General features: G+C 43.0%; 1 protein-coding gene across 3 annotated transcripts in view; it reads right to left on the reverse strand.

The window, feature by feature from the left end:
• Positions 1 to 1,776: 1,776 nt before the first annotated feature.
• LOC106586172 (activin receptor type-1) overlaps positions 1,777 to 25,462 on the reverse strand; it is a 37,772-nt gene continuing 14,086 nt past the window's right edge. For 2 of the 3 annotated variants that reach the window (XM_014173110.3, XM_014173111.3), the window contains exons 2-12: positions 23,610 to 23,683; positions 22,794 to 23,048; positions 22,182 to 22,445; positions 21,428 to 21,688; positions 14,495 to 14,700; positions 12,115 to 12,214; positions 11,203 to 11,349; positions 10,623 to 10,898; positions 6,084 to 6,281; positions 3,375 to 3,505; positions 1,777 to 2,909 (exon numbers count right to left, since the gene is read on the reverse strand). In XM_014173110.3, coding sequence (XP_014028585.1) covers positions 2,775 to 2,909; positions 3,375 to 3,505; positions 6,084 to 6,281; positions 10,623 to 10,898; positions 11,203 to 11,349; positions 12,115 to 12,214; positions 14,495 to 14,700; positions 21,428 to 21,688; positions 22,182 to 22,445; positions 22,794 to 23,048; positions 23,610 to 23,676 — 2,040 coding nt within the window. In that variant the 5' untranslated portion in view covers positions 23,677 to 23,683 and the 3' untranslated portion in view covers positions 1,777 to 2,774. The remainder of the gene's footprint in view (positions 2,910 to 3,374; positions 3,506 to 6,083; positions 6,282 to 10,622; positions 10,899 to 11,202; positions 11,350 to 12,114; positions 12,215 to 14,494; positions 14,701 to 21,427; positions 21,689 to 22,181; positions 22,446 to 22,793; positions 23,049 to 23,609; positions 23,684 to 25,462) is intronic. The other variant, XM_014173112.3, reaches the window with a different exon arrangement.

Here is a 25,462-nt window from a genome sequence, read left to right on the forward strand (position 1 = left end):
TGAATCTGACGGAAGGCCTCCCATACAGCTACCTGCATGAAAATCACTATACAACAGCCATGGGTGATCACATTGCGCTCACTATTTTAAGTCTGCTAGATGACTAAAGTGGAAATGTAATGCATTTCCATAGTAACCCATTACGAACCGATTAGCAAAGCCACGTTGAAGGCGGGGGTTCTATTCGCTTTTCATTCTCACATGATCTCTCCATTCTTCAAGGCCAAGGCTACCTACAGTACATGCTGTCCCCGGATGAATAGCACAGCTTCAGAAGACTGAAAGAACGAGAGAAAGCAACAGAGGGAAAGAGAAAGAGGGGTGTGTGTGTTTTCCAGGGTGTCAGGCTGCGTAGGAAGTTGAAAAAGCAACTGCTTCAAAGAAAATGATTTGCCAGCTTAGTGACGAAGTTGGACAAATGAACTCTAAAAATGAATACGAAGAATTCAAGGCCCTCAGGATCTCTTGAGCTCTGTTGAATGATCATCACCACAGGCAACACTTTGCTTCAATGTTTTAATTGAAAAGCTACCAAACCTAAAAGCTGGAGGAAAAACAAGTACACATGCATCACTGTCGTCTTGCAGTGCTGTAGTGGGAATTAGTCTAAAATAATGTCTGCCATTTGCATGTAAATGGGAATCATGGTGAGTGAACAACCACCCGTATACACAAAGCAGCAAAATGAGACCTTGTTAAAACCACATCTGGTCATTGTGGATCAGTTCACAGTAGCACAGTCAGGAGACCGTTCTAATGACCAGTTAATGTTGACCATGAGTGAGTCCCGAAAGGCACATTATTCCGTATAAAGTGCTCTACTTTTGACCAGATCACTATTGGCCTCGGTCAATAGGGAATAGGGTGCCATTTGGGACATTTCCTAGGATGTTGCCTATAAAATATGCTCGTTTGGAGATGCTCATTTTGGGTGCCACAGTCAGTCCCGGCAGACAACTGACATATCCATTGCTTTGCTCTTTACCGGCCCCCACGCCGATTCAGGAATACAAATGAGTGCAGGTGACACCATTTACAGTACCATTCTAGACTTGCCTTTTGTTTCTCGTCGGGCAACTCCTCCACAATTTAAGCAGCTCAATTTAGTCATTAGGGCCTAGAATACCCTCTGACATTTCCCAAATGAAAATGTATTTGTTGCATTTTACAACCGAGATTGAGCTGTGTTTAATATGGAAATGGATTAACATGCCCTACATACTTTGCTGCATTTGATTATTTGTTTAGTAGTCGACAAGCTGGACACAAGAAAAGTTCCTTTGTGCAGTGAACAGCTTACGTCTCTGCTGCAGGTCAGTAAGACTTTAGGGGCTGCACTATGCCAAGGCAAAGGAACTGTCTAGTCCGGGAGGACAAAGGAAAATATGCAGAGCTGATGAAATTAAAATACGCTCTGGATTTGCATAACAACCACTGCTAATACTCACCACGAGCATATTACTTATCCTGACAGTTGCATAACTGTGGTAACGCTCAAACTTCCCAGGTTTTCCAGCAATCCTGGTTGGAGTATTCCAGATTTACTGTTTATTCCCACCTAAATTCTGGGAATCTTCCAACTGTCATTTCTGGAAAAACCTGGGGATTTTAGAAGGTTACCAGAATTTTGCAAACCTATCACGGCATGTAAAAAGGTTCAAGTTAAGGTAGATGTGCAGAGCTCCACAGTGGGCAAATATTGTGTGGAATATGTTTTGATGAGGGGAAAAGGGTTCATTTGATGTTGTAACTGACAGATGAGACAGATAGCATCTATGTGTTTTTTTCTATTTAATTAATAGAAATCACTACTTGATATAAAATGTTTAAAAAAAAAAAATCTTTAAAAAAAGGCTTACGTTTGACTTCAATTACTTTGACAATGCACAAATTAAGACAATATTACTTTACAGGCATAACTTCTGCTCCTGTATGAATTGAGTTCAGCGTCATCTAGTAAATATTTTATTTGCTCTTTTAAGATTTATCTCAATTAAGCAGATGAAACAACCAAACAAATAACAGGTACATAATGTGAAATGTATGGTGATATAAAAAGTTTGTGACAGGATACGTTAGACGACGTCGCCAAAGTAAGAAGTAAAGAGTGGCTATAACTGTCTGCAGCACAATTCTACAACACAGTGTGTTAGCTAAATACGTTACAGGTTGGATGAAATACCAAGAGAATTGTTCTAACAATATTGTAAACAGCAGTGCAAGAGAGATGCAGTCAAAGTAAAACTTAACTCTTTTTTTCCTCATTCTGATTACTGGAGTTTGTGTGAACTATAAAACAAAACATTTTTGGCAAGTTGTTTTTTCTCCAAATGCATCAGCAACAGTGCAAGCCAGGAATGCAAAGATTGCTAGTGCAATAACAGCAATAAAGCACGGCCAATATCGCTAAATTAAATATGTTCAGACATTTCTCAGAAACCGGCAGCTCTAAAGCGATATACAGTACTCAAATGCCCAGGTAACAGTTTCTTCCTTGAAGAACGTGACTATTAGTTCAATATTCCTATATCTTAAAAGGGATAGTCACCTAATATCCAAGACTATTGGCAGTCTTAAATGCCCTGTAAGCCATCTTTGGATGCCAAAATGTGTCCCTCCAAGTGTTTAAAATAAATACAATGTGCCACTTTAAGAGCACTGAGCCCAACCGGTCCTTTTTCTCCTGTGTGTTGTCCAGGGGGACCGAACTGCCTGCTGGGTGTCTTTAAAAGGCCTTTAGGTCTCCTCTCCTTCCGCACCAACAAGGAAGAAGCTCAACAGTCCGTTTTAATTTTGTCTAGAGAGTTGTCGATTTTTGTCAGAGTCTTTTTGATGCGTAGCGCCGTTAATCTGGCGGATGGATTCTGGTACCAGCACTCCTTCATAAGTTTAGCGATGGACGTTAAAGTCTGGAAAGCAAGAGGAAATCAGAGTTAAAATCCATTCAAGTTCATTTTATTTTTTAAATCAAGTGTGAAAGTGTATATTTTCCCAATGCAAAGGGTAAAGCAATTATTTTTTAAATGAAATAAAAAAGTTTATTTGTTCAGTAGACAGAATTGCAGATGTCATCACAGGTGCAGCGAAAATAAATATCAGAATGAGTAATATAAAAGGCTAGAATTCTAAGCACAAAAGATTTGAACTGCCAATCAGACCGTATCATGTTTTCAATGGAGCTTGGAAATGCGGTTGGCGGCTGACAGGCTGTTTACAGAGGATAAGTAACCGTCTGATGAGGAAGGATAACCTAGCAGACAGTGCAGCATTCTGCACAGTTTATAAATAGACAGATTTGGAGAGGCTCATATTCTTTTAGAAAACATATTAGCTAGTTCTCTCTCCACCTCTGCTTGTCTCATCTCTGTACTCACTGGGTCTGAGAACCATCTGTTGGGGATGTTGGGTCTCTGCTGGTCCACACACACCACCTTCTTCATGTCTTCAAAGCTGGGGTCGCTGGGCACCGCGTCATGGAAGGGAGGCTTGTAGTCCTCTACAATGCCTACACAGAGTATGTGGGAGAATACACAACATATAAATGTCTATGAGATCTAACATTAAACCGCATGGGAATTTTAATATTGAGCAATATGCAAGTGTAACAGAAAATAGGAAAAATACATGAGAAATATCCATAAAATCTGGCGAATGGGATTTTATACTGCATTTCCTCCTACTTAATGACAGAAATATGTTAGTCAAGTAAAAAAGTGCCACAAAACAATACTTGAAATAGCATAGAAAAATGCTAACAAGGTACTTTGTTTGCATAGTTCTCACTTTCTACTGTGTACTAGGCGGAAAACCATGGGGAAAGTAAGTCATTTAACTGTGTGGAGAAAGCAAGATCTATTTCAGATAAGATGCCAGCGCCTCTAGTCCCAGACTAGACCACAGACACGGGGGATAGTTGTCTGTCCTCCTCTGAAGTCACATTCACTAATTTCCTCAATGAGACTCTGTGTCAGCCCAAGTATTGATTTCAATCATTGACTTGTTCTGCCAATGGTGAACACAACTTTATGCATAGCAAAGTGATACGGCGGTTTTGCTATTAGATTGCTAAACACTTCCTCTAAAAGTGGCGAAATCAATTCTCAAAAATCCAGCTGGACATTATGTTCTATATACAGTTGAAGTCAGAAGTTTACATACACTTAGGTTGGAGTCATTAAAACTCGTTTTTCAACCACTCCACAAATTTCTTGTTAACAAACTATAGTTTTGGCAAATCGGTTAGGACATCTACTTTGTGCATGACAAGAAATTTTTTCAACAATTGTGTACAGACAGATTTCACTTATAATTCACTGTATCACAATTCCAGTGGGTCAGAAGTTTACATACACTAAGTTGACTGTGCCTTTAAACAGCTTGGAAAATTCCAGAACATGATGTCATGGCTTTAAAAGCTTCTGATATGCTAACTGACATCATTTGAGTCAATTGGAGGTGTACCTGTGGATGTATTTCAAGGCCTACCTTCAAACTCAGTGCCTTTTCGCTTTACATCATGGGAAAATCAACAACAAAAAAAATCAGCCAAGACCTCAGAATTTTTTTTTTGTAGACCTCCACAAGTCTGGTTCATCCTTGGGAGCAATTTCCAAATGTCTGAAGGTACCACGTTCATCTGTACAAACAATAGTACGCAAGTATAAACACCATGGGACCACGCAGCCGTCATACCGCTCAGGAAGGAGACGCGTTCTGTCTCCTAGAGATGAACGTGCTTTGGTGCGAAAACTACAAATCAATCTCAGAACAGCAAAGGACCTTGTGAAGATGCTGGAGGAAACAGGTACAAAAATATCTATATCCACAGTAAAAAGATTCCTATATCGACAGAAGAAACCACTGCTCCAAAACCGCCATACAAAAGCCAGACTATGGTTTGCAACTGCGCATGGGGACCAAGATCGCACTTTTTAGAGAAATGTCCTCTGGTCTGATGAAACAAAAATTGAACCGTTTGGCCATAATGAGCATCGTTATGTTTGGAACACCATCCAACCATGAAGCACTGGGGTGGCAGCATCATGTTGTGGGGGTGCTTTGCTGCAGGAGGGACTGGTGCACTTCACAAAATAGATGGCATCATGAGAAGGAAAATTATGTGGATATATTGAAGCAACATCTCAAGACATCAGTCAGGAAGTTAAAGCTTGGTCACAAATGGGTCTTCCAAATGGACAATGACCCCAAGCATACTTCCAAAGTTGTGGCAAAATGGCTTAAGGACAACAAATTCAAGGTATTGGAGTGGCCATCACAAAGCCCTGACCTCAATCCTATAGAAAATGTGTGGGCAGAACTGAAAAAGCGTGTGCGAGCAAGGAGGTCAACAAACCTGACTCAGTTACACCAGCTCTGTCAGGAGGAATGGGACAAAATTCACCCAACTTATTGTGGGAAGCTTGTGGAAGGCTACCCGAAATGTTTGACCGACCCAAGTTAAACAATTTAAAGGCAATGCTACCAAATACTAATTGAGTATGTAAACTTCTGACCCACTGGGAATGTGATGAAAGAAATAAAATCACTCACTCTACTATTATTCTGACATTTTCACATTCTTAAAATAAAGGGGTGATCCTAACTGACCTAATACGGGGAATTTTTACTAGGACTAACTGTCGGGAATTGTGAAAAACTGAGTTTATATGTATTTGGCAAAGGTGTAGGTAAACTTTGACTTCAACTGTATTATGATAGGTTTTGATTATGCCCTGACAGGGACATTACAGAATATTCCAAGAACAGCATGCATATGCAGACAGGCAGGTAACAGAAAGATACCTACAGAAGCTCTGTCTAATCGAACTACTACATGACATGTTTAACATGCTTTGTCAAATAGCCCTAAATGCATGACATTCTAGATGTTTGTTTTTAATTCAATTTTTTTACTGAATACTTGTTAGTTGCTGCATCGTTTTAGATGAGAGCTTGCAAGTGTTTCATTGCACCGTGTACACTACACTGTATTCTATGCATATGACAAATCAACTTTGATTTGATGATCAATGAATAAAGGAGAGAGAGAACAGAAGAAACCATTCAGCGTGTATTGTACTGACCGTTGCTGACCGTGCTCCTTGCAATCTCCCACAGGACCAGGCCAAAGGCCCAGATGTCCACTCTCTTGAAGGACTCAAAGCAGTCCATCTGGATGGAGTCGTCCAAGACCTCTGGGGCCATGTAGCGCTTCGTGCCCACTTTAGGGTTGTTGCCCACGTCTAACTCATTTGTGTCTTGGAAATGCATCACAGCAAGACCTAGGCCAGAAAATATTTTTTTTTCTCATTAAAAGGATTCAAAATATGGTGTCTATGTACCAAAATGATTGTCCCTATTAACTTATTATATCTAAAGCACAGTATACTGTCCTCTGGTGGATTTGATTAAAATAGCATTGGTAAAAAAAAGCTTGGAACTGTTGTCAAAAACAACCATATTTATCGAAAAACAAATTACGCCACGATCGTATCACAACAAAAACAACTCATCAACATCCTGTTTGTGAGCAGAATGCAGCTCATAAACAACTTAAAAGGGATGACGGTGGTGATTTTAGCAGTAGTCTCAATGAGCAGTCAGAGCTACCTGAAATGACTCACACATCACAGGCACGAGAACTTTGGGTTTGGGACATGAGTGCTGATTAATGCATGTTTGGTTAAGGCTTAAAGAGCTTCCTGCTCTGTTCTTCCTCTAATGCAAAAAAAAAAAGTAAAATCAGGGTAGATGGAGGGAAGAGAGTTGGAGTGGTTTGGTATTTGGTATTTTATTAGGATCCCCATTAGCTGTTGCAAAAAAGCAGCAGCTACTCTTCATGGGGTCCACACAAAACATAATACAGAACGACATATTACAGAACATCATTAGACAAGAACAGCTCAAGGACAGAACGACATACATGTTTAAAAGGCACACGTAGCCTACATATCAATGCATATGAGATGGAAGGAAGGTGAGATGGATCAGGTTATTAAATCAACCTACACTGTAGTGTTTACAAACACTGCAGGAACAAGATCATCCACATGTATCGATCACATTTTTAATAACGCTGTAGAACTTTGTTCTAAAGCTATTGGATGCAGTGATCACAATATAGTGGCTATATCTAGGAAAGCCAAAGTTCCAACAGCTGGGCCTAAAATAGTGTATAAGAGATCATACAAAAGATTTTGCTGTGACTCTTATGTGGATGACGTTAAAAATATTTGTTGGTCTGATGTGATTCATGAGGAGCATCCAGACGCTGCATTTTATGAAATTGCTTCTTCCAATTATTGATAAACATGCACTTGTTAAGAAATGGACTGTTAGAACTGTTAAGGTTCCATGGATTGATGAGGAATTGAAAAACTGTATGGTTGAAAGAGATGGGTCTAAAGGGGTGGCTAATGAGTCTGGCTGGACATATGACTGGCTTACTTACTGCAAATTGAGAAATGATGTGACTAAACTCAACCAAAAAAATAAACTTTATTATGAAGCCAAGATCAATAATATAAAGAATGACGGGGAAAAAATGTCGGAGTACTTTAAATTAAATGATGAGCAGAAAGACAAAATTAACTCCATCTTTCATCGAATCAGATGGCTTATTCATCACAAAACCATTTGATGTTGCCAATTATTTCAATGATTATTTCATTGACAAAGTGGGCAAACTTAGGCAGGAAATGCCCACGACAAACAGTGAGCAATTATATTCAGGCATTTAAAAAAAAAAAAAATCTAACAATGAAAGGGAAGCAGTGCAAGTTTGAATTTTATAAAGTTAGTGTGGGAGAGGGAAAAATTATTGTTAACGATCAATAATGACAAACCTCCTGGCATTGACAACTTAGATGGAAAACTACTGAGGATGGTAGCTGACTATAGCCACTCCTATCTGTCATATCTTTAATCTGATCCTAGAGGAAAGGCTTTGTCCTCAGGCCTGGAGGGAAGCCAAAGTAATTCCGCTACCAAAGAGTGTTAAAGCAGACTTTACTGGTTCTAACAGCAGACCAATCAGCTTGCTGCCAGCTCTTAGCAAACTGTTGGAAAAAAAGTGTCTTTGGCCAAATACAATGCTATTTCTCTGTAAACAAATTAACAGACTTTCAGCATGCTTATAGAGAAGGGCATTCAACATGCACTGCACTGACACAAATGACTGATGATTGGTTGAAAGATATTGATAATAAGAAGATTGTGGGAGCTGTACTGTTCGATTTCAGTGCAGCCTTTGATATTATTGACCATAACCTGCTGTTGAAAACTTAAGTGCTATGGCTTTTCAACCTCTGTCATATTGTGGATTCAGAACTTTCTTTAATGGAAGCTTCTCAAATGTCAAACATGTAAAGTGTGGTGTACCACAGGGCAGCTCTTTAGGCCCTCTACTCTTTTCTATTTTTACCAATGACCTGCCACTGGAATTAAACCAAGCATGTGTGTCCATGTATGCTGCTGATTCAACCATATACGCATCAACAACCACAGTTAATGAAGTCACTAAAATTCTTAACAAAGAGTTGCAGTCAGTTTTGGAATGGGTGGCCAGTAATAAACTGGTCCTGAACATCTCTAAAACTAAGAGGATTGTATTTGGTACAAATCATTCCTTAAGTGCTAGACCTCAGCTGAATCTGGTAATAAATGGTGTGGCTGTTGAACAAGTTGAGACTAAATTACTTGACCTTACTTTAGATTGCAAACTGTCATTGTCAAAACATATAGATTCAATGGTTGCAAAGATTGGGAGAGGTCTAGCTGTAATAAAGAGATGCTCTGCTTTTTTAACACCACACTCCAAAAAGCATGTTCTGCAGGCTGTAGTTTTGTCTAACCTTGATTATTTCCAGTCGTGTGGTCCAGTGCGGCAAGGAAAGATCTAGTTAAGCTGGAGCTGGCCCAGAACAGAGCGGCACGTTTCACTCTTAATTGTAATCAGAGGGCTGATATAAATACTACGCATGTCTCTCTTGGCTAAGAGTTGAGGAGAGACTGACTGCATCACTTCTTTTTATAAGAAATATTAAATGTGTTGAAAATCCCAAATTGTTTGCATAGTCAACTTACACACAGCTCTGACACACACAAACTTATCCCACCAGACATGCCACCAGGGGTCTTTTCATAGTCCCCAAATCCAGAACAAACTCAAAACGTACAGTATTATATAGAGCCCTTATTGCATGGAATTTCCTTCCATCTCATATTGCTCAAATAAACAGCAAACCTTGTTTCAAAAAACAGATAAAGAAACACCTCACGGCACAAAGCCTCTGCCCTATTTGACCTAGATAGTTTGTGTGGCCCCCCGTACGGAGAAAATAAAATAATATATAATTTAAAAAAAATGTATGCATTCACTAAGTCGCTCTGGATAAGAGAGTCTGCTAAATGACTAAAATGTAAATGTGTGTATGCATTGATATGTAGGCTACGTGTGCCTTTTTAAAAATGGATGTATGTAGTTCTGTCCTTTAGCTGTTCTGATGATGTTCTGTATTATGTAATTCTGTATTATGTTTCATGTTTTGCGTGGACCCCAGGAAGAGTAGCTGCCGATGGGGATCCTAATAAAATACCAAATACTGCCGGCTTTGGTCTTTGTCATGGTAGCTAGCAACGTAGGTTATGCTGTATCTCCTCGCAGTTCCAGACAGGGAAGGTGACGTGGAAAACTGCAAATAACAAACAGCCACAAACCCGGGACAATCTGCGGTCCCAGCAGTTGGCTGGGACTGCGTTCTAGAAAACCTTGCTAGCTTGATATGCAGCTAGCTAGCAGCTAGGCTAGCTGCGACGCCAAATAGCTCCTCAGACCCTTGGTCGGCAGGATCACTGGAAAGAGACAAGCAGTACCAGCAACTGCGTCGTGTGATTCCAAACTATGACGCTAGATAGCTACCAAGAACTTGTGACAGTTGGCAAAGACGCTACTACCACCATTATTTATTTAAATGCTATTTCTATCCCTTTTTCTCCCCAATTCCGTGGTATCCAATTGGTCGTTATAATCTTGTCCCATCGCTGCAACTCCCGTACGGACTCGGGAAAGGCAAAGGTCGAGAGCCATGCATCCTCCGAAACACAACCCAAACAAGCCGCACTGCTTTTTGTCACAATGCCCGCATAGCCCAGAAGCCAGCCACACCAATGTGTGGGGAAACACAAGAGCCGCTAGAGCGTGATGATACAAGGACATCTCGGCCAATTGTGCGCCGCCCCATGGGTCTCTATGGTCGCGGCCGGCTGCGACAGAGCCTGGACTCGAACCAGGATCTCTAGTGGCACAGCTAGCACAGCGAGGTAGTGCCTTAGACCACTGCGCCACTCGGGAAAACGGTCACATTATATTAAATAATTTACAACATCTAAATGAACAACAACCAGTGGAGGCTGGTGGGAGGAGCTATAGGAGGACAGGCTCATTGTAATAGCTGGAAAGGAATAGATGGAACGAGTCAAATGTGGTTTCTATATGTTTAATACCGTTCCATTTATTCCATTCCAACCATTACAATGAGCCCGTCCTCCTATAGCTCATCCCACCAGCCTCCTCTGAATGAACGCATACAGTATGCTTTACATCCACAACACTATGCTCTTACCCAGGTCGGCGATGCAGCACTGGCCGTTCTTGTTGACGAGTATGTTTTTGCTTTTGAGGTCTCGGTGGGCGATGGCCGGCTTGCCCTGGGTGCCGAAGATCTCCACGTGGAGGTGTGCCAGGCCGCTGGCGATGGACAAAGCCATGCGCAGACAGCTGGCTGTGTCTAGGGTGCTCAGCTGCAGGTAGTCGTACAGTGAGCCCATCTCGTGGAAGTGGGTGATTAGCCACAGCTGTGTACTCGAGTTTCGGGAAGTCATGTCCGAAGCGATGAAGCCTGCAGTCCAGGACGCACACAGACCGACAGACACACATTAGAGCTCAGGGAAAAGCTGGGAAAGGTATTTCTTCAAAATTCAATATGACAGACATTTTTTCACTAAAATAAAAACATTGCCAGACAGATGGGGTGAATCCTAACTCCCACAGGTTAAATGTTCACTTAGTCTTCCATTGACACCAATGCAGGACTAGGTAAAAAAAAAAAAAAAAAAATCCACTTGAGTGGGAGTTTGGATTTGCCTCATATAGACCAGCTCCTGTCAGACAGGGTTGCCCAGAGCATATCTGGAGGTATGTACCCAGGATGTTCTCATGCCTCAGCAGCACTGTGTTGTAGATCTCAGTCTCTCTGAACCAGGACTTCTCATCTCTGGAGGAGAAGATCTTCACGGCCACACTCTCCCCCTGCCACTGGCCTCGCCAAACCTCACCGTAGCGCCCCTTACCTATAGTGGGGGAAACAGGGGAGAGATGAGAAAACAGCAGACATTCTCAAGTCCTGCATTTGTAAGTAATGTTTTCGAGCAGAAGTGCTGACCTAGGATCAGTTTTAGATCATAATTATATTAAAATGATATGGACAGGGGTGATCTGATCCTAGATCAGCACTTTGAGATGCTTTGGGAATACAGATCTGGCCTCAAATGACATTCATCAAATACAGTGGAAAAATACCAACCCGTCAAACTACAACAGGAATACCCCCAATGTTCCCTCCCAACTCAAAAGTCTGATAATCTCTGTACATAGAGATTGTTTTGCTGATTGTATTGGTTTTATCAAGGCAGTGTTACACAAAACTGCAGACCATTAGTTAATGGAACAACACAGTACCTTTATTTTGGTCATCTCACTCAACTTGACCATTTGCATGAACTACATCTATTAACAATATCCCCATTTGACACGAAACCAAACATGTTTGTTTAAAATATTTTTGTTGGTAGTTACTTTGGCTATCTGGCCAGGTTTCAGACCGAGCTGTAAGAAAACTGAGAACACTTCCAAAAAAAGAATAGTAAGAAAACTCCCAGGGTCAGGGAAGAGCACAGGCTCTGTTTTCCAAAACAAATCTGCTCCTAAGGTGCTTCACTTTAAGATGTCTTAAAGGGGCATTTTACTCCAAAACCATGCATACAATGGATTCCCTGAGCCTAAACATACACCTCAGTTACTGAACAAAGAGAGAACAGACTGTATTGGATACTGACCCACACACTCGTTGAGTGTGATTTGCCGGGCGACGGTTCTCTGAACTAGGAAGGGGAGTCCGGAGCCGCTTCCCGACGTGCACGAATGATCCAGCAAATCCTGAGAGAAGGGGAGGGACAGCCAATAAATGAACAGCATCCAGAGGGATCAGATCAGCCGGTAGTCCCTAGATAAAGAAGGTGTCCCAGCCCCGGACATAGCAGAGCATCTGGGATTCATTGGAGCGGGAGTTGCTTATACTGCTATCTTGCCGTCTCTCTGTCTGGTTAGTGTCCACGCTGCAGAGACGTCTGTCAAATCAAATTTTATTTGTCACATGCTTCGTAAAACAACATGTGTAGCCTAACAGTGAAATGCTTACTTACAGGCCCTTCCAAACAATTGAGGATTTAAAAAATAATAATAATAGTAACACAAGGAATAAGTACACAATGTGTGTGCGTGTAAGATTGCTTAACAGTTAACCAAATAGCTACCCAGACTATCTGCATTGACCCTTTTTGCACTAACTCTTCACATATACTCCTGCTACTGCCTATTATCTATCCTGTTGCCTAGAAACTTTATCCCTACCTATATGTACATATCCACATCAATTACCTCGTACCCCTGCACATCAACTCTACTGGTATCCTGTGTGTGTGTGTGTGTGTGTGTGTGTGTGTGTATGTGTATGTGTATATATACACACACACACACAGGATACCAGTAGAGTTGATGTGCAGGGGTACGAGGTAATTGATGTGGATATGTACATATAGGTAGGGATAAAGTTTCTAGGCAACAGGATAGATAATAGGCAGTAGCAGGAGTATATGTGAAGAGTTAGTGCAAAAAGGGTCTATGCAGATAGTCTGGGTAGCTATTTGGTTAACTGTTAAGCAATCTTATGGCTTGGGGGTAAAAGCTGTTCAGGGTCCTTCCTGTTGGTTGGTTGGGTCTGTCTGTGTCTGGCCTCCCTGGAACAGCAGAGGGTCCTCTGCTTGGTAAACAACAGCAGTCCCTGGTGATTAGTGAGCTGAGGGGGCTGATAGATGTGATGTAATCCCAGCCCTAGACTCCAAACAGGCACAATGCTGCTAAGCCTTTAATGTGCATCTCATCTCCAGGCTCCTGCAGGGCACCATGACTGACACAAGGGGGCAGTGTTCAGCAACTCCAAATTTGGCTGAGAAAAACACTAACAAGCAGAGAGGACTAAAATGGAAACATTTAATAGATAGATACTTAATGCATAAAACAACAGCTGTGTGAATGCGAGTAAAGGAAAGGAATGCTAAATGGAAGCTGTAAATCCAAATGAGAACTCATTTTGTTGTGAGTTTAACATCCCTGTTTGGTGGGAGGGCAGATCTGGGCTGTTCGGTAGAAGGGGGTAGGGGAGAGAGGAGTGGGGAAAAATTCAGCCACAGCATTATCATAATCACCACAGACTTAGGCACCCAGGGAGACCTGCATGTGTTTTAAGGAAATGTGTTTACATGTTTGACTGCCACCACTGCGCCTAATAACTTTCCTCTGGGTGCTGCCAAGCACTTTTTAATTACACTGAAACAAACATTCTGCGGCAGCATATTTTGGGTTTCCGTTGCCAAGTACTGTGATGGGTTTGGAAATAGCTTGAAACAGATCCAAAAATCAGCAATTCCTCTAGCACACCCCAGCCCAGTGTTTTCTGGGATACTGGTCAGTGGTCACGCTTTGCTGTAAACACTAGGCGTGTTTAGTGATATACTTAAAGTTTTTAATTCAATTTATGGGATTTTCTTGAGGTGGGTAAATTGCTGAAGTTAATCAAACAAACGCTGATTACAGTTGCGAGCTCAAAGCATTCTTTCACTACAGTACGGAAAAATTCTACAAAACGAGCAATTTTGTTGAAAACATGTGTATCCGTGATAGGCTCAATTTGCTCTGGTAAAACAAGATGCCCATTTTCCATCACAGTGGTAGAAGAAATACTTTCATTCCCAATTGAGAGGGCAGAAAATGAATCCCAGCACGGTTGATATAAGCCTACTACATGAACACCCAGGAACATGGAGTGCATGACTACCTAGCACGCACTCTAGTCTAGTGCACACAAAAATGCTCTTTGGGCTCAACATAGCTTGAGAGTCCATAAATGTTTTCAGTGCTGTACTGTGTGGACTAACCACTCAAACCACAGCTCCCCACCCAGCCCATCCCAGACCTTGGCCCATATTAAAGCCTCTCAGAGTAGAGTGCTGATCTAGGATCAGTTCACTTTTAGATCATAATGATATTACATTATTATGGACAGGCAGGACCTGATCCTTGTAAAGCTCTCCTACTCTGAAATGCTGATAATATGGGCCCCTGGTATGGTATGGTGCAGTATGATCATGTCCTGCTCACCGCAAGTGTGCTATCCCCCACGTTGGAGGCTATGAGTCCGTCTATGGTGCCGTACTCCGCCTCCCGGGCCGTCAGCCTCTCCATCTGGTTCTGGTGGATCCGCCTGAACACCAGGATGGCGATGCCTGAGAGGACGATGAGCACGATGACCGGAGCCACGATGACGATAGCCAGTGTAGTCAAGCTGTAGTTGGGAAGCTCGCCTGCTACGAGGAGAAGAAAGGGGTTTAAGTTAATTTGAACATCTTGGTACATACAGTCAAACGTTTGGACACATGCTCATTCATGGGTTTTTCTTTATTTTTACTATTTTCTACATTGTAGAATAATAGCGAAGACATCAGAACTATGAAATACCACGTATGGAATCATGTAGTAACCAAAAAAAGTGTTAAACATATATATTACATTTGAGATTCTTCAAAGTAGCCACCCTTTGCCTTGATGACAACTTTGCACACTATTGGCATTCTCTCAACCAGCTTCATGAGGTTGTCACCTAGAATGCATTTCAATTAACAGGCTTGCCTTGTTAACTTGTGGAATTTCTTTCGTTCTTAATGTGCTTGAGCCAATCAGTTGCGTTGTGACAAGGTAGGGGTGGTGTACAGAAGATAGCCCTATTTGGTAAAAGACCAAGTCCATATTAAGGCAAGAACAGCTCAAATAAGCAAAGAGAAATGACAGTCCATCATCACTTTAAGACATGAAGTTCAGTCAATCTGGAAAATTTCAAGAACTTTGAAAGATTCTTCAAGTGCAGATGCAAAAACCTATCAAGCGCTGTGATTAAACTAGTTCTCATGAGGGCCGCCACAGGAAAGGAAGACCCAGAGTTACCTCTGCTGCAGAGGATAAGTTTATTAGAGTTACCAGCTTCAGAAGTTGCAGCTCAAATAAATTCTTCAGAGTTCAAGTAACAGACACATCTCAATATCAACTGTTCAGTTGATATTGCTGCAAAGAAAATACTACTAAAGAACACCAACAAGATGAAGAGACTCGCTTGGGCCAAGAAACACGAGCAACGGACATTTGGTGGATGAGTTTAGTCTGATGAGTCCAAATTTGAGATTTTTGGTTCCAACTGCTGTGTCTTTGTGAGACTTAGAGTAGGTGAACAGAATCTCTGCATGTGTGGTTCCCACCGTGAAGCATGGAGGTGGTGGTGTGCTGGTGCTTTGCTGGTGACACTGTCAGTGATTTATTTAGAATACAAAGCACACTTAACCAGCATGGCTCGTGTTTGTTATATTGTTCGATGTCCCGTTTATTATTAAACTCACCACCTGCACTTGCTTTCCGACTCCCAGCGTATACGTTACACTAACAGTTTATCAAAATGTTAAGCTAAACGTTCTGAAATGTTGCATCGGCCTCATTGCGTAAAACAATTTTGTATCTATCTCATCCCACAACTGTCCCAGACTATGTTTGGAATATTTTTTGCTCGCACAGAATAAGTCAACTTTGGTATTATGGGTGCTAGGACATTTACATAGGAATTATCATGATTATATTTAGCCCAAGGGCACAACGGCCATTGACCGCAAAAATCCTGGATTTTTTGGGGGTGCATGACGGCCACAAAAAGGGGATATCGACGGGAAATTTGAGGCATTATCAAGTGCTTGTCAAATTGTGAATAAGAGACTGGTGTGTACAGCCTGCGCAAACTCACGTCTTTCAATTTATAAAAAAATCAAAACATATCGCCCAACGTTTTTAGAACAACTAAAGTTACATTAATAACTCTAAATTAACCATATAGGAATACCCATTTCTTTTTTAACCGCTCAACACAGAATAGCCTCGTGCGCACTCCTTCAAATCGTTTGGAGAAAATATCCTTTATTTTATTCAGCTTTGTTCAATTGTATTCTTCATACTATGCCACAGAATTCTAAGAAAATCTTGTCTGCTAAATTAACTAGTGTAGCCCACAGGCATATGGCATAGCCAGATCAGGACCTTACATAAGGATAACTCAGAGTATGCCATTTTGTTCTTCTGAAAAATACTACAAAAAAGGTATGCATCAGTGGCTTATGGAAGCCAGGAGATAATAAATGTGTTTGTTAATTAAGGGTCAATAATTAGATTGACAAATCACTGTCTCACAGAATTTCGTGACTGCCACAGCAGTGGAAACGTGTTCTCTGTAGTGATGAATCACGCTTCACCATCATACCAGGAGAATGCCACCTGCCCCAATGCATAGTGTCAACTGTAAAGTTTGGTGGTGGAGGCATAATGGTTTGGGGATGTTTTTCATGGTTCGAGATAGGCCTCTTAGTTCCAGTGAAGGAAATCTTAATGCTAGGGTATACAATGACATTCTAGACGATTCTGTGTCCTGAACTTAGCGACAAGAGTTTGGGGAAGGCCCTTTCCTGCTTCAGCATGGCGAGGTCCATACAGAAACAAAGCGAGGTCTGTACAGAAATGGTTTGTTGAGATCGGTGTGGAAGAACTCATTCCAAAATCATTAGCTTTAATATGAAATTGGTACCCCATTTGCTGCTAAAACAGCCTCCGCTTCTGCACTGAGTGGTCCCATTCTGTGAGCTTGTGGGGCCTACCACTACGCGATTGAGCCGTTGTTGCTCCTAGATGTTTCCACTTCACAATAACAGCACTTAGTTGACTGGGGCAGTTCTAGCATCCAGAAATGTTACGAGCTGACTTATTGGAAAGGTGGAATCCTATGACGGTGCAATGTTGAAAGTCACAGAGCTCTTCAGTAAGGCCGTTATAGTGACAATATTTGTCTATGGAGATTGTTGTATAAAATCGAGCACACAGCCATGCAGTCACAATGTGTGTGGCTGAAATAGCCAAATCCACTAATTTGAAGTGGTGTCCACACACACACACACACACACACACACGTACAGTTGAAGTCAGAAGTTCAGTTTCACAATTCCTGACATTTAATCCAAGTAAAAATTCCCTGTCTTAGGTCAGTTAGGATCACCACTATTTTAAGAATGTAAAATGTCAAAATAATAGTAGAGAGAATTATTTATTTCAGCTTTTATTTCTTTCATCCCATTCCCAGTAGGTCAGAAGTTTACATACACTCAATTAGTATTTGGTATCATTGCCTTTAAATTGTTTAACTTGGGTCAAACGTTTCAGGTAGGCTTCCACAAGCTTCCCACAATAAGTTGGGTGAATTTTGGCCCATTCCTCCTGACAAAGCTGGTGTAACTGAGTCAGGTTTGTAGGCCTCCTTGCTCACATGCTTTTTCAGTTCAGCCCACACATTTTCTATAGGATTGAGGTCAGGGCTTTGTGATGGCCACTCCAATACCTTGACTTTGTTGTCCTTAAGCCATTTTGCCACAACTTTGGAAGTATGCTTGGGGTCATTGTCCATTTGGAAGACGCATTTGCGGCCAAGCTTTAAATTCCTGACTGATGTCTTGAGATGTTGCTTCAATATATCCACATCATTTTCCTGCCTCATAATGCCATCTATTTTGGGAAGTGCACCAGTCCCTCCTGCAGCAAAGCACCCCCACAAAATGATGCTGCCACCCCCGTGCTTCACGGTTGGGATGGTGTTCCTCGGCTTGCAAGCATCCCCCTTTTTCCTACAAACGTAACGATGGGCATTATGGCCAAACAGTTCTATTTTTGTTTCATCAGACCAGAGGACATTTCTCCAAAAAGTATGATCTTTGTCCCCATGTGCAGTTGCAAACCGAAGTCTGGCTTTTTTATGGCGGTTTTGGAGCAGTGGCTTCTTCCTTGCTGAGCGGCCTTTCAGGTTATGTCGATATAAGACTTGTTTTACTGTGGATATAGATACTTTTGTACCTGTTTCCTCTAGCATCTACACAAGGTCCTTTGCTGTTGTTCTGGGATTGATTTGCACTTTTCGCACCAAAGTACATTCATCTCTAGGAGACAGAACGCGTCTCCTTCCTGAGCGGTATGACGGCTGCGTGGTCCCATGGTGTTTATACTTGCGTACTATTGTTTGTACAGCTGGACGTGGTACCTTCAGGCGTTTGGAAATTGCTCCCAAGGATGAACCAGACTTGTGGAGGTCTACAATTTTCTTTCTGAGGTCTTGGCTGATTTCTTTTGATTTTCCCATGATGTCAAACAAAGAGGCACTGACTTTGAAGGTAGGCCTTGAAATACATCCACAGGTACACCTCCAATTGACTCAAATGATGTCAATTAGCTTATCAGAAGCTTCTAAAGCCATGACATCATTTTCTGGAATTTTCCAAGCTGTTTAAAAAAGGCACAGTCAACTTAGTGTACGTAAACTTCTGACCCACTGGAAATGTGTTACAGCGAATTATAAGCTAAATAATCTGTCTGTAAACAATTGTGGAGTGGTTGAAAAATGTGTTTTAATGACTCCAACCTAAGTATGTAAACTCCCAACTGCAAATGTATATGCAAAAAAAGAAACGTCCTCTCACTGTCAACTAGTTTGATTTTCAACAAACTTAGCATTAGGTTCAACAACAGACATAAACTGAACAAGTTACACAGACATGTGACGAACAGAAATGGAACAATGTGTCCCTGAACAAAGGTGGATCAAAATCAAAAGTCAGTCAGTATCTGGTGTGGCCACCAGCTGCATTAAGTACCGCAGTGCATCTCCTTTTCATGGACTGCACCAGATTTGTCAGTTCTTGCTGTGAGATGTTACCCCACTCTTCCACCAAGGCACCTGCAAGTTCCCGGACATTTCTGGGGGGGAATGGCCCTAGCTCTCACCCTCCGATCCAACAGGTCCCAGGCGTGCTCAATGGGATTGAGATCCGGGCTCTTCGTTGGCAATGGCAGAACACTGACATTCCTGTCTTGCAGGAAATCACGCACAGATAGAGCAGTATGGCTGGTGGCATTGTCATGCTGGAGGGTCATGTCGGGATGAGCCTGCAGGAAGGGTACCACATATGTCTTCCCTGTAATGCACAGCGTTGAGATTGCCTGCAATGACAACAAGCTCAGTCCGATGATGCGAAACACCGACCCAGACGGACCCTCCACCGCCAAATCGATCCCACTCCAGAGTACAGGCCTCGGTGTAACGCTCATTCCTTCGACAATAAACGCAAATCTGACCATCACCCCTGGTGAGACAAAACTGCGACTCGTCAGTGAAGAGCACTTTTTGCCAGTCCTGTCTGGTCCAGCAACAGTGGGTTTGTGCCCATAGGCGATGTTGTTACCGGTGATGTCTGGTGAGGATCTGCCTTACAACAGGCCTACAAGCCCTCAGTCCAGCCTCTCTCAGCCTATTGCGGACAGTCTGAGCACTGATGGAGGGATTGTGCGTTCCTGGTGTAACTCAGGCAGTTGTTGCCCTCCTGTACCTGTCCCGCAGGTGTGATATTCGGATGTACCGATCCTGTGCAGGTGTTGTTACACATGGTCTGCCACTGCGAGGACGATCAGCTGTCCGTCCTGTAGCGCTGTCTTAGGTGTCTCACAGTACGGACATTTCAATTTATTGCCCTGGCCACATCTGCAGTCCTCCTGCCTCCTTGCAGCATGCCTAAGGCACGTTCACGCAGATGAGCAGGGACCCTGGGCAGCTTTATTTTGGTGTTTTTCAGAGTCAGTAGAAAGGCGTCTTTAGTGTCCTAAGTTTTCAGAACTGTGACCTTAATTGCCTACCGGCTATAAGCTGTTTGTGTCTTAACGACCGTTCCACAGGTGCATGTTCATTAAATGTTTATGGCAAACAATGCTTAAACCCTTCACAATGGATGATCTGTGAAGTAATTTTTACGAATGATCTTTGAGATACAGGGTCCTGAAAAAGGGACACACACACACACACACTTTTTTTTTTTACTGGGGATAAGAGAGTAGAGTCATTGAGGTTCATAGAACAGAGTTGGGTGACCACAGCTATACGATGCATTCAGGTTGTGTCCCAAATGGCACCCTATTCCCTAGTAAACTAACCTTTGGGTCCTGGTCCAAAGGAGTGGACCACGTAGGGCAGTGTTTCCCCAACTCCAATCATCAAGTACCCCCCAAAAAATACACATTTTTATTGCGGTCCCAGACAATTCAACTTGTCAACTAATCATCAAGCGCTTGAGTTGAATGAGGTGTGTTTGTCCGGGGATAAAATGTATACTGTTGGGGGTACTTGTGGAACGGATGTGGGAACCACTGACGTAGGGAATAGGGTGCCAATTGGGACGCATCTCAGTGTCATCTCTGTTCTGCTTTTCCCTAGAGCTCTGTGTCAAACCACGCTGACAATCTCAGAGAGGACAGAGGAAGTAGACCGTGACTAAGCAATATTCAAACGTCCGTCTCTTTTCTCAGACTCGCCCCTCTGCTATAGAGGTACTCAGGGTGTAACCGCCACATAGACCCTGAAAAGCAAACCAATAGATGGCCGTGCAGCAAACGGCTATGGCAGACAATTTCACACACCCTGGCGTGGTGCCCTTGCTGGAGAATGGCCAAGTGGATGGAATGAGCCTCCCTTGGACCTTAAACGCGGGCGGAACTAACCCATATAGACAGTTACAGACAATCCTAATTGGAAAAGAGGAAACCTAGTCTTGTTTGCACTTGGCCTGACAATAAGGCTCATCTGGCTGAGCATCATGAATGGGTAAGAAAAGTATATCCCAAAGAAAATCACAGCGCCTCGTCACCATTGGTTTAGCACCTGCCTGTGAACCGTGTCAGTGAATCCATTACAGACAGCAGATCACCGAGAGCATATGGCACAAAAATGTTTTCGTTTTCCTGGCATGAATAACCTTGGTTTGAATGCAAATGTGCATCACACAGATCTCTCATTAGAATAGGGATGCATATAAATGAATGTGAGCCATTCATTGTGTGTCCCAAATGGCACCCTATTCCCTATATAGTGCACTACTTAGGGAATATGGTTCCATTTGGGACGCATATGTATTTATTTACCTATGACAGGCAGCTCCACTGTGATATTCATGTTACACAGGTGGCCCTGGCAGCACTCCACGATCTGGTCGCGGGAGGGCGGCGTCTTGCAGGTCATTCTGCTCTGCTCGTACACCTTGAAGCAGCCCTTCTGGAAGACCAGGCCTCCGTCGCTGACCGTTAGACTGGAGAAGCAGTGCTGGCCTATACAGCGCCACCCGGTGGCACACGAGCGCCCCTCGCACACACACTCGTGCTCGCCGGCAGACTTCACTTTATCCTCTATACAGGTAACAGAAAGACAGTAGGGTGAAGCTGCCCCTAGACGCTGATCCTGGGTCAGTTTAGAAATTTCCCCACTAATGGTTAGATCTGTACTTAGGGCAAGCTTCACCCAGGGGCAAGTTATTCCCCATGCTAACATTTGCTTTCCTGTGTGTAAACCAAATAAATGTAAAAGAAACACTATATAGCCTCCAAAAATATAACAATGATGATACCATGGATGGTCAGTCCTTGCAGCCTATAGCTCTGTCTATGAATTTGAGAGTGGTAACATGTCTCGAGCCCCATCCCTCAGCTTTTTACCGAAACAGGGGCAGGGGACCTCTGTTATTGTTTCAACTGCCGATTGCTGCTTTCATGCATATCTGCATCACTAATTAAATCTAAATGAATTACGAAACACAAAGTGAGACAGAGCTTCAGTGAGGCCAAGATTATTAAAAAATATATATATAGTAATGATTTCAGTGAAAACAGAGTGGTGGGTTACCTTTCGCCGGTGCTTCCACAGTGATGTTCAGGTTACACAGGTGCCCCTGGCAACACTTGACTATGTGGCTGGGAGAAGGAGGGGTGGCGCAGGTGGCTCTCCCCTGGTCGTCATCCTGAAGGCAGCCCTTCTGGTGAACCACAAACCCGTCGCTGGTCTTCACAGAGGAGAAACACTGCTGGCCCGTACAGCGCTCTCCGCCATCACACGACCGCCCCTCACACACACACTCAATGTCTTGCAAGGCAGGCATCACTTCCTCAACTGTTAAAAAAATAAAAAAAAGAGAGAAAAGAAAAAGGGAGGTGGAGGTCGGAGGTCGGAGAAATCTATGAACGCTTGTAATTCTCATTCGTTGAAGAGAATATAACAAATCTTCTGGTAGTTGGTGTTTATTCACTTATGTACCCAAATGGCCTTCACGCAAATGAACACACTGAATGTAAATGTGTAATTAGCTAAATCTATGTGCAAAGTGGTGACGTGCTGCTTTATCTAGGTCGGTATCGGTAGTGGAAATGTTTGAGTCAGCACATTGCTAGTACTAAGCCTATGTTGACGGCGGGATAAAAGCATGAGCGTGATGAATCCAAATGAGAATAAATGTGTCACCTGTCGCTGGTGTTGCCACTGTGACATTCATGTTGCAAAGGTCGCCATGGCAGCACTCCACCGTCAGGTTATGGGATGGGGGGCTTTCGCAACTTATGGACTCCTCGCTCCGCTCCACAATGCATCCCTTCTGCTGGACGGAAATGGCGTTCTGAACGGAGAGGGCCGAGAAGCACCGCTGACCAAAACACCGGTCTCCTCCGTCGCATGAGGGCCCATCGCACGCACACTCGTAGTCGCTCACGCTCCCCTCATCTGCACAGGAAACACAGTCAGACATGGGACAGAACTGAAAAGGAAACACATTTAACCATCGATAATGGCATACAGTATACTATGTGGACGTTCGGCATTGTGAATATCAGAGTCATATTGTGGTCTTCTTAGTGCAGGAGCTTTTGTATATTCAACCTTCCTCATTTCCTTCTCTCTTTGATTTGAGAGTTTTATCATTTAGCTGCTACACTAAAGCAGATGACGCAGAATAATAAGTATCCCCAGCCAGCCAGTGACAGTGAGAAATCCTCAGTTCTCCCAGAGCTCAGACTGAGAGCCTGTCACTGCAGTTGTTAAAAAAATGCTGCAAGACAGCGGGGGGAGAGGGAGAGAGGCACAGGGACAGAATGAGAGCCAAAACATGCCCTTGACAGAATTTTTTTAACTCACTACACATATTCGGAGCCGTGTACTTGGCCGACTGTATGGGAAATGGTACTGAATGGGTGTAGTCTCTGAAGAGACACCCTAATGTACCCCAATCTCTTTGTTAGTGAGAGTAGCCATGTTTTTTTTTAAGGAGATGTGTCAAAATCTTACCTTTCACGCTGGAAGAGGGCAAAACCAGAAGTATGAAGACCAGGAAAAACATGTCGCCATCTAACATTGTAGACCTGGAAGACAGGGTAGAAGTTCCACCAAATGACATTGGAATAGTGTGTTCACTAAACATGGACCTGCCGGATAGCTTACAATCTATGTACTCAGAAGATTCCCTGACAAGACAAATACATTTATTTGCATCACACAGAAATTGACAAGCAGCTTCTGTATAAATGCCTTTGTTATGTCCACTAAAATGAATTCAAGCCAATGGTGTGACAGGACAAAAGGAAAGAAAGAGATGAAAGTAAAGGATTTAGATCTAAGAGCACCATGACAGAGGGGAATTTTACTGAGAGAAAAAAAGACCTTTCCTTGTTTTCAGTAAAGAGTCAACACCAAGTTTAAAATGCTCAAGTAAAGTGGGTCTCATGCCTTCCTGTTGTCCTGGCAACAAGGCATTGAGTGGCAAGCAATTGGGCGACTAGTGCTCTCCTATTGGCTGAGCTGTACTGTGAGAGAGAGACAGCCTACTTGGCAGCGAGTGGAGCAGACAGACGCAGGAGAAGAACGAGGAGGAGGACGAGATGATCACAGCAGGGAGCCCAAATAGAAACATTTCAAAATGAAGAGGCTGCCTCTAACCCGTCAATATTGCATGTGTCTTTAGGCACAGCGACATAAAATGTACATTTACCTCCGTTTGATTTCGGCTGTGATCTGTCTGACTGATTCAAACAGAGCCCATCGCACTCTAGAGCAACACATCCACACCCCATCAAAATTAGGATGCATGTTTTCCAAACTATTCCTGTACCAAATCCACATTGATAAGATTTGAAGATTGTTGCCGTTGGCCAAAAACTCCCTACAATTCCGCCACCTATTCCCCATGCAGCGTGTTTATGACATACTAAGCCCGGGCAGACCGTTATCTTGGCAGTGTTTGTGTCTGCCCACTGATAAATACCCCAGTGTTTCTCCCAAAGCCTTTGTGCCTGCTCCCAGACATAAATGATTAAGCACGTAATGTTAGCATTACCCCAACTGCGTCTGTATGGCCCTGCTCACACACAGACCACATGTTGCTCCTTTTAATCAGAGCACAAAACAGAGGCTGCCACTGAAAGATAATCATGGGCTCTGTGCAGAGCAGAGCGGGGGTAGGAGGACCGAGGGGGGCACCCAGGGGACACACAAGTATGGCCAGGGGGCAACGAGAGGGCAGAGGGACAGGGGGATAATGCAGCCACATAGTCCAAATTGGCTACGAAAATGTAAGGTTAGGGTATAAGGCATAAGGTTAGCAGTGTGGTTAAGGTTAGGATTAAGTTTCAAATAAGATTTTAAGAAAAATTGTATAAAATGGTCAGGCTTTAGCCATAATGACTTTGTGGCTGTGTCACTAGTGATGACCAGAGAGGGGAGGGCACTGAGGAGGAAAGGAGGGGGGGGGCAGGTGAATAGTGTGCCACCCAAAAAGGAGCGCAGGGTACAGACAGGTAAAGGAGTATTTACACCCAATGGAAAAGCATGATTCGTAGCGCAAGTGATGCAAAGCCGTTTTTCGTCACTAAAAGGGGAAGCTCCTTGTACTACTCTCCGAAATTCCTACGTACTCCGTGCCACATGAAAATTGTAATGTGCCTGATCATTCCTTGCGCAGCCGTGGGTGTAGTGTTGTGTAGGCAACGAAGCGGGTTTTTTTAACCACCAACTCGCTTGGTTCCTTGATCTGATCTACAGTGCCTTCGGAAAGTATTTCAGACCCCTTGACTTTTTCCACATCTTGTTACGATACAGCCTTAGATAAAAGGTCATCCATTTTAGAATATCTACACACAATACCC

This window comes from Salmo salar, chromosome 25, assembly GCF_965601325.2.
Source record: "Salmo salar chromosome 25, fSalSal1, whole genome shotgun sequence".
Classification (NCBI taxonomy): Eukaryota; Metazoa; Chordata; class Actinopteri; order Salmoniformes; family Salmonidae; genus Salmo; species Salmo salar.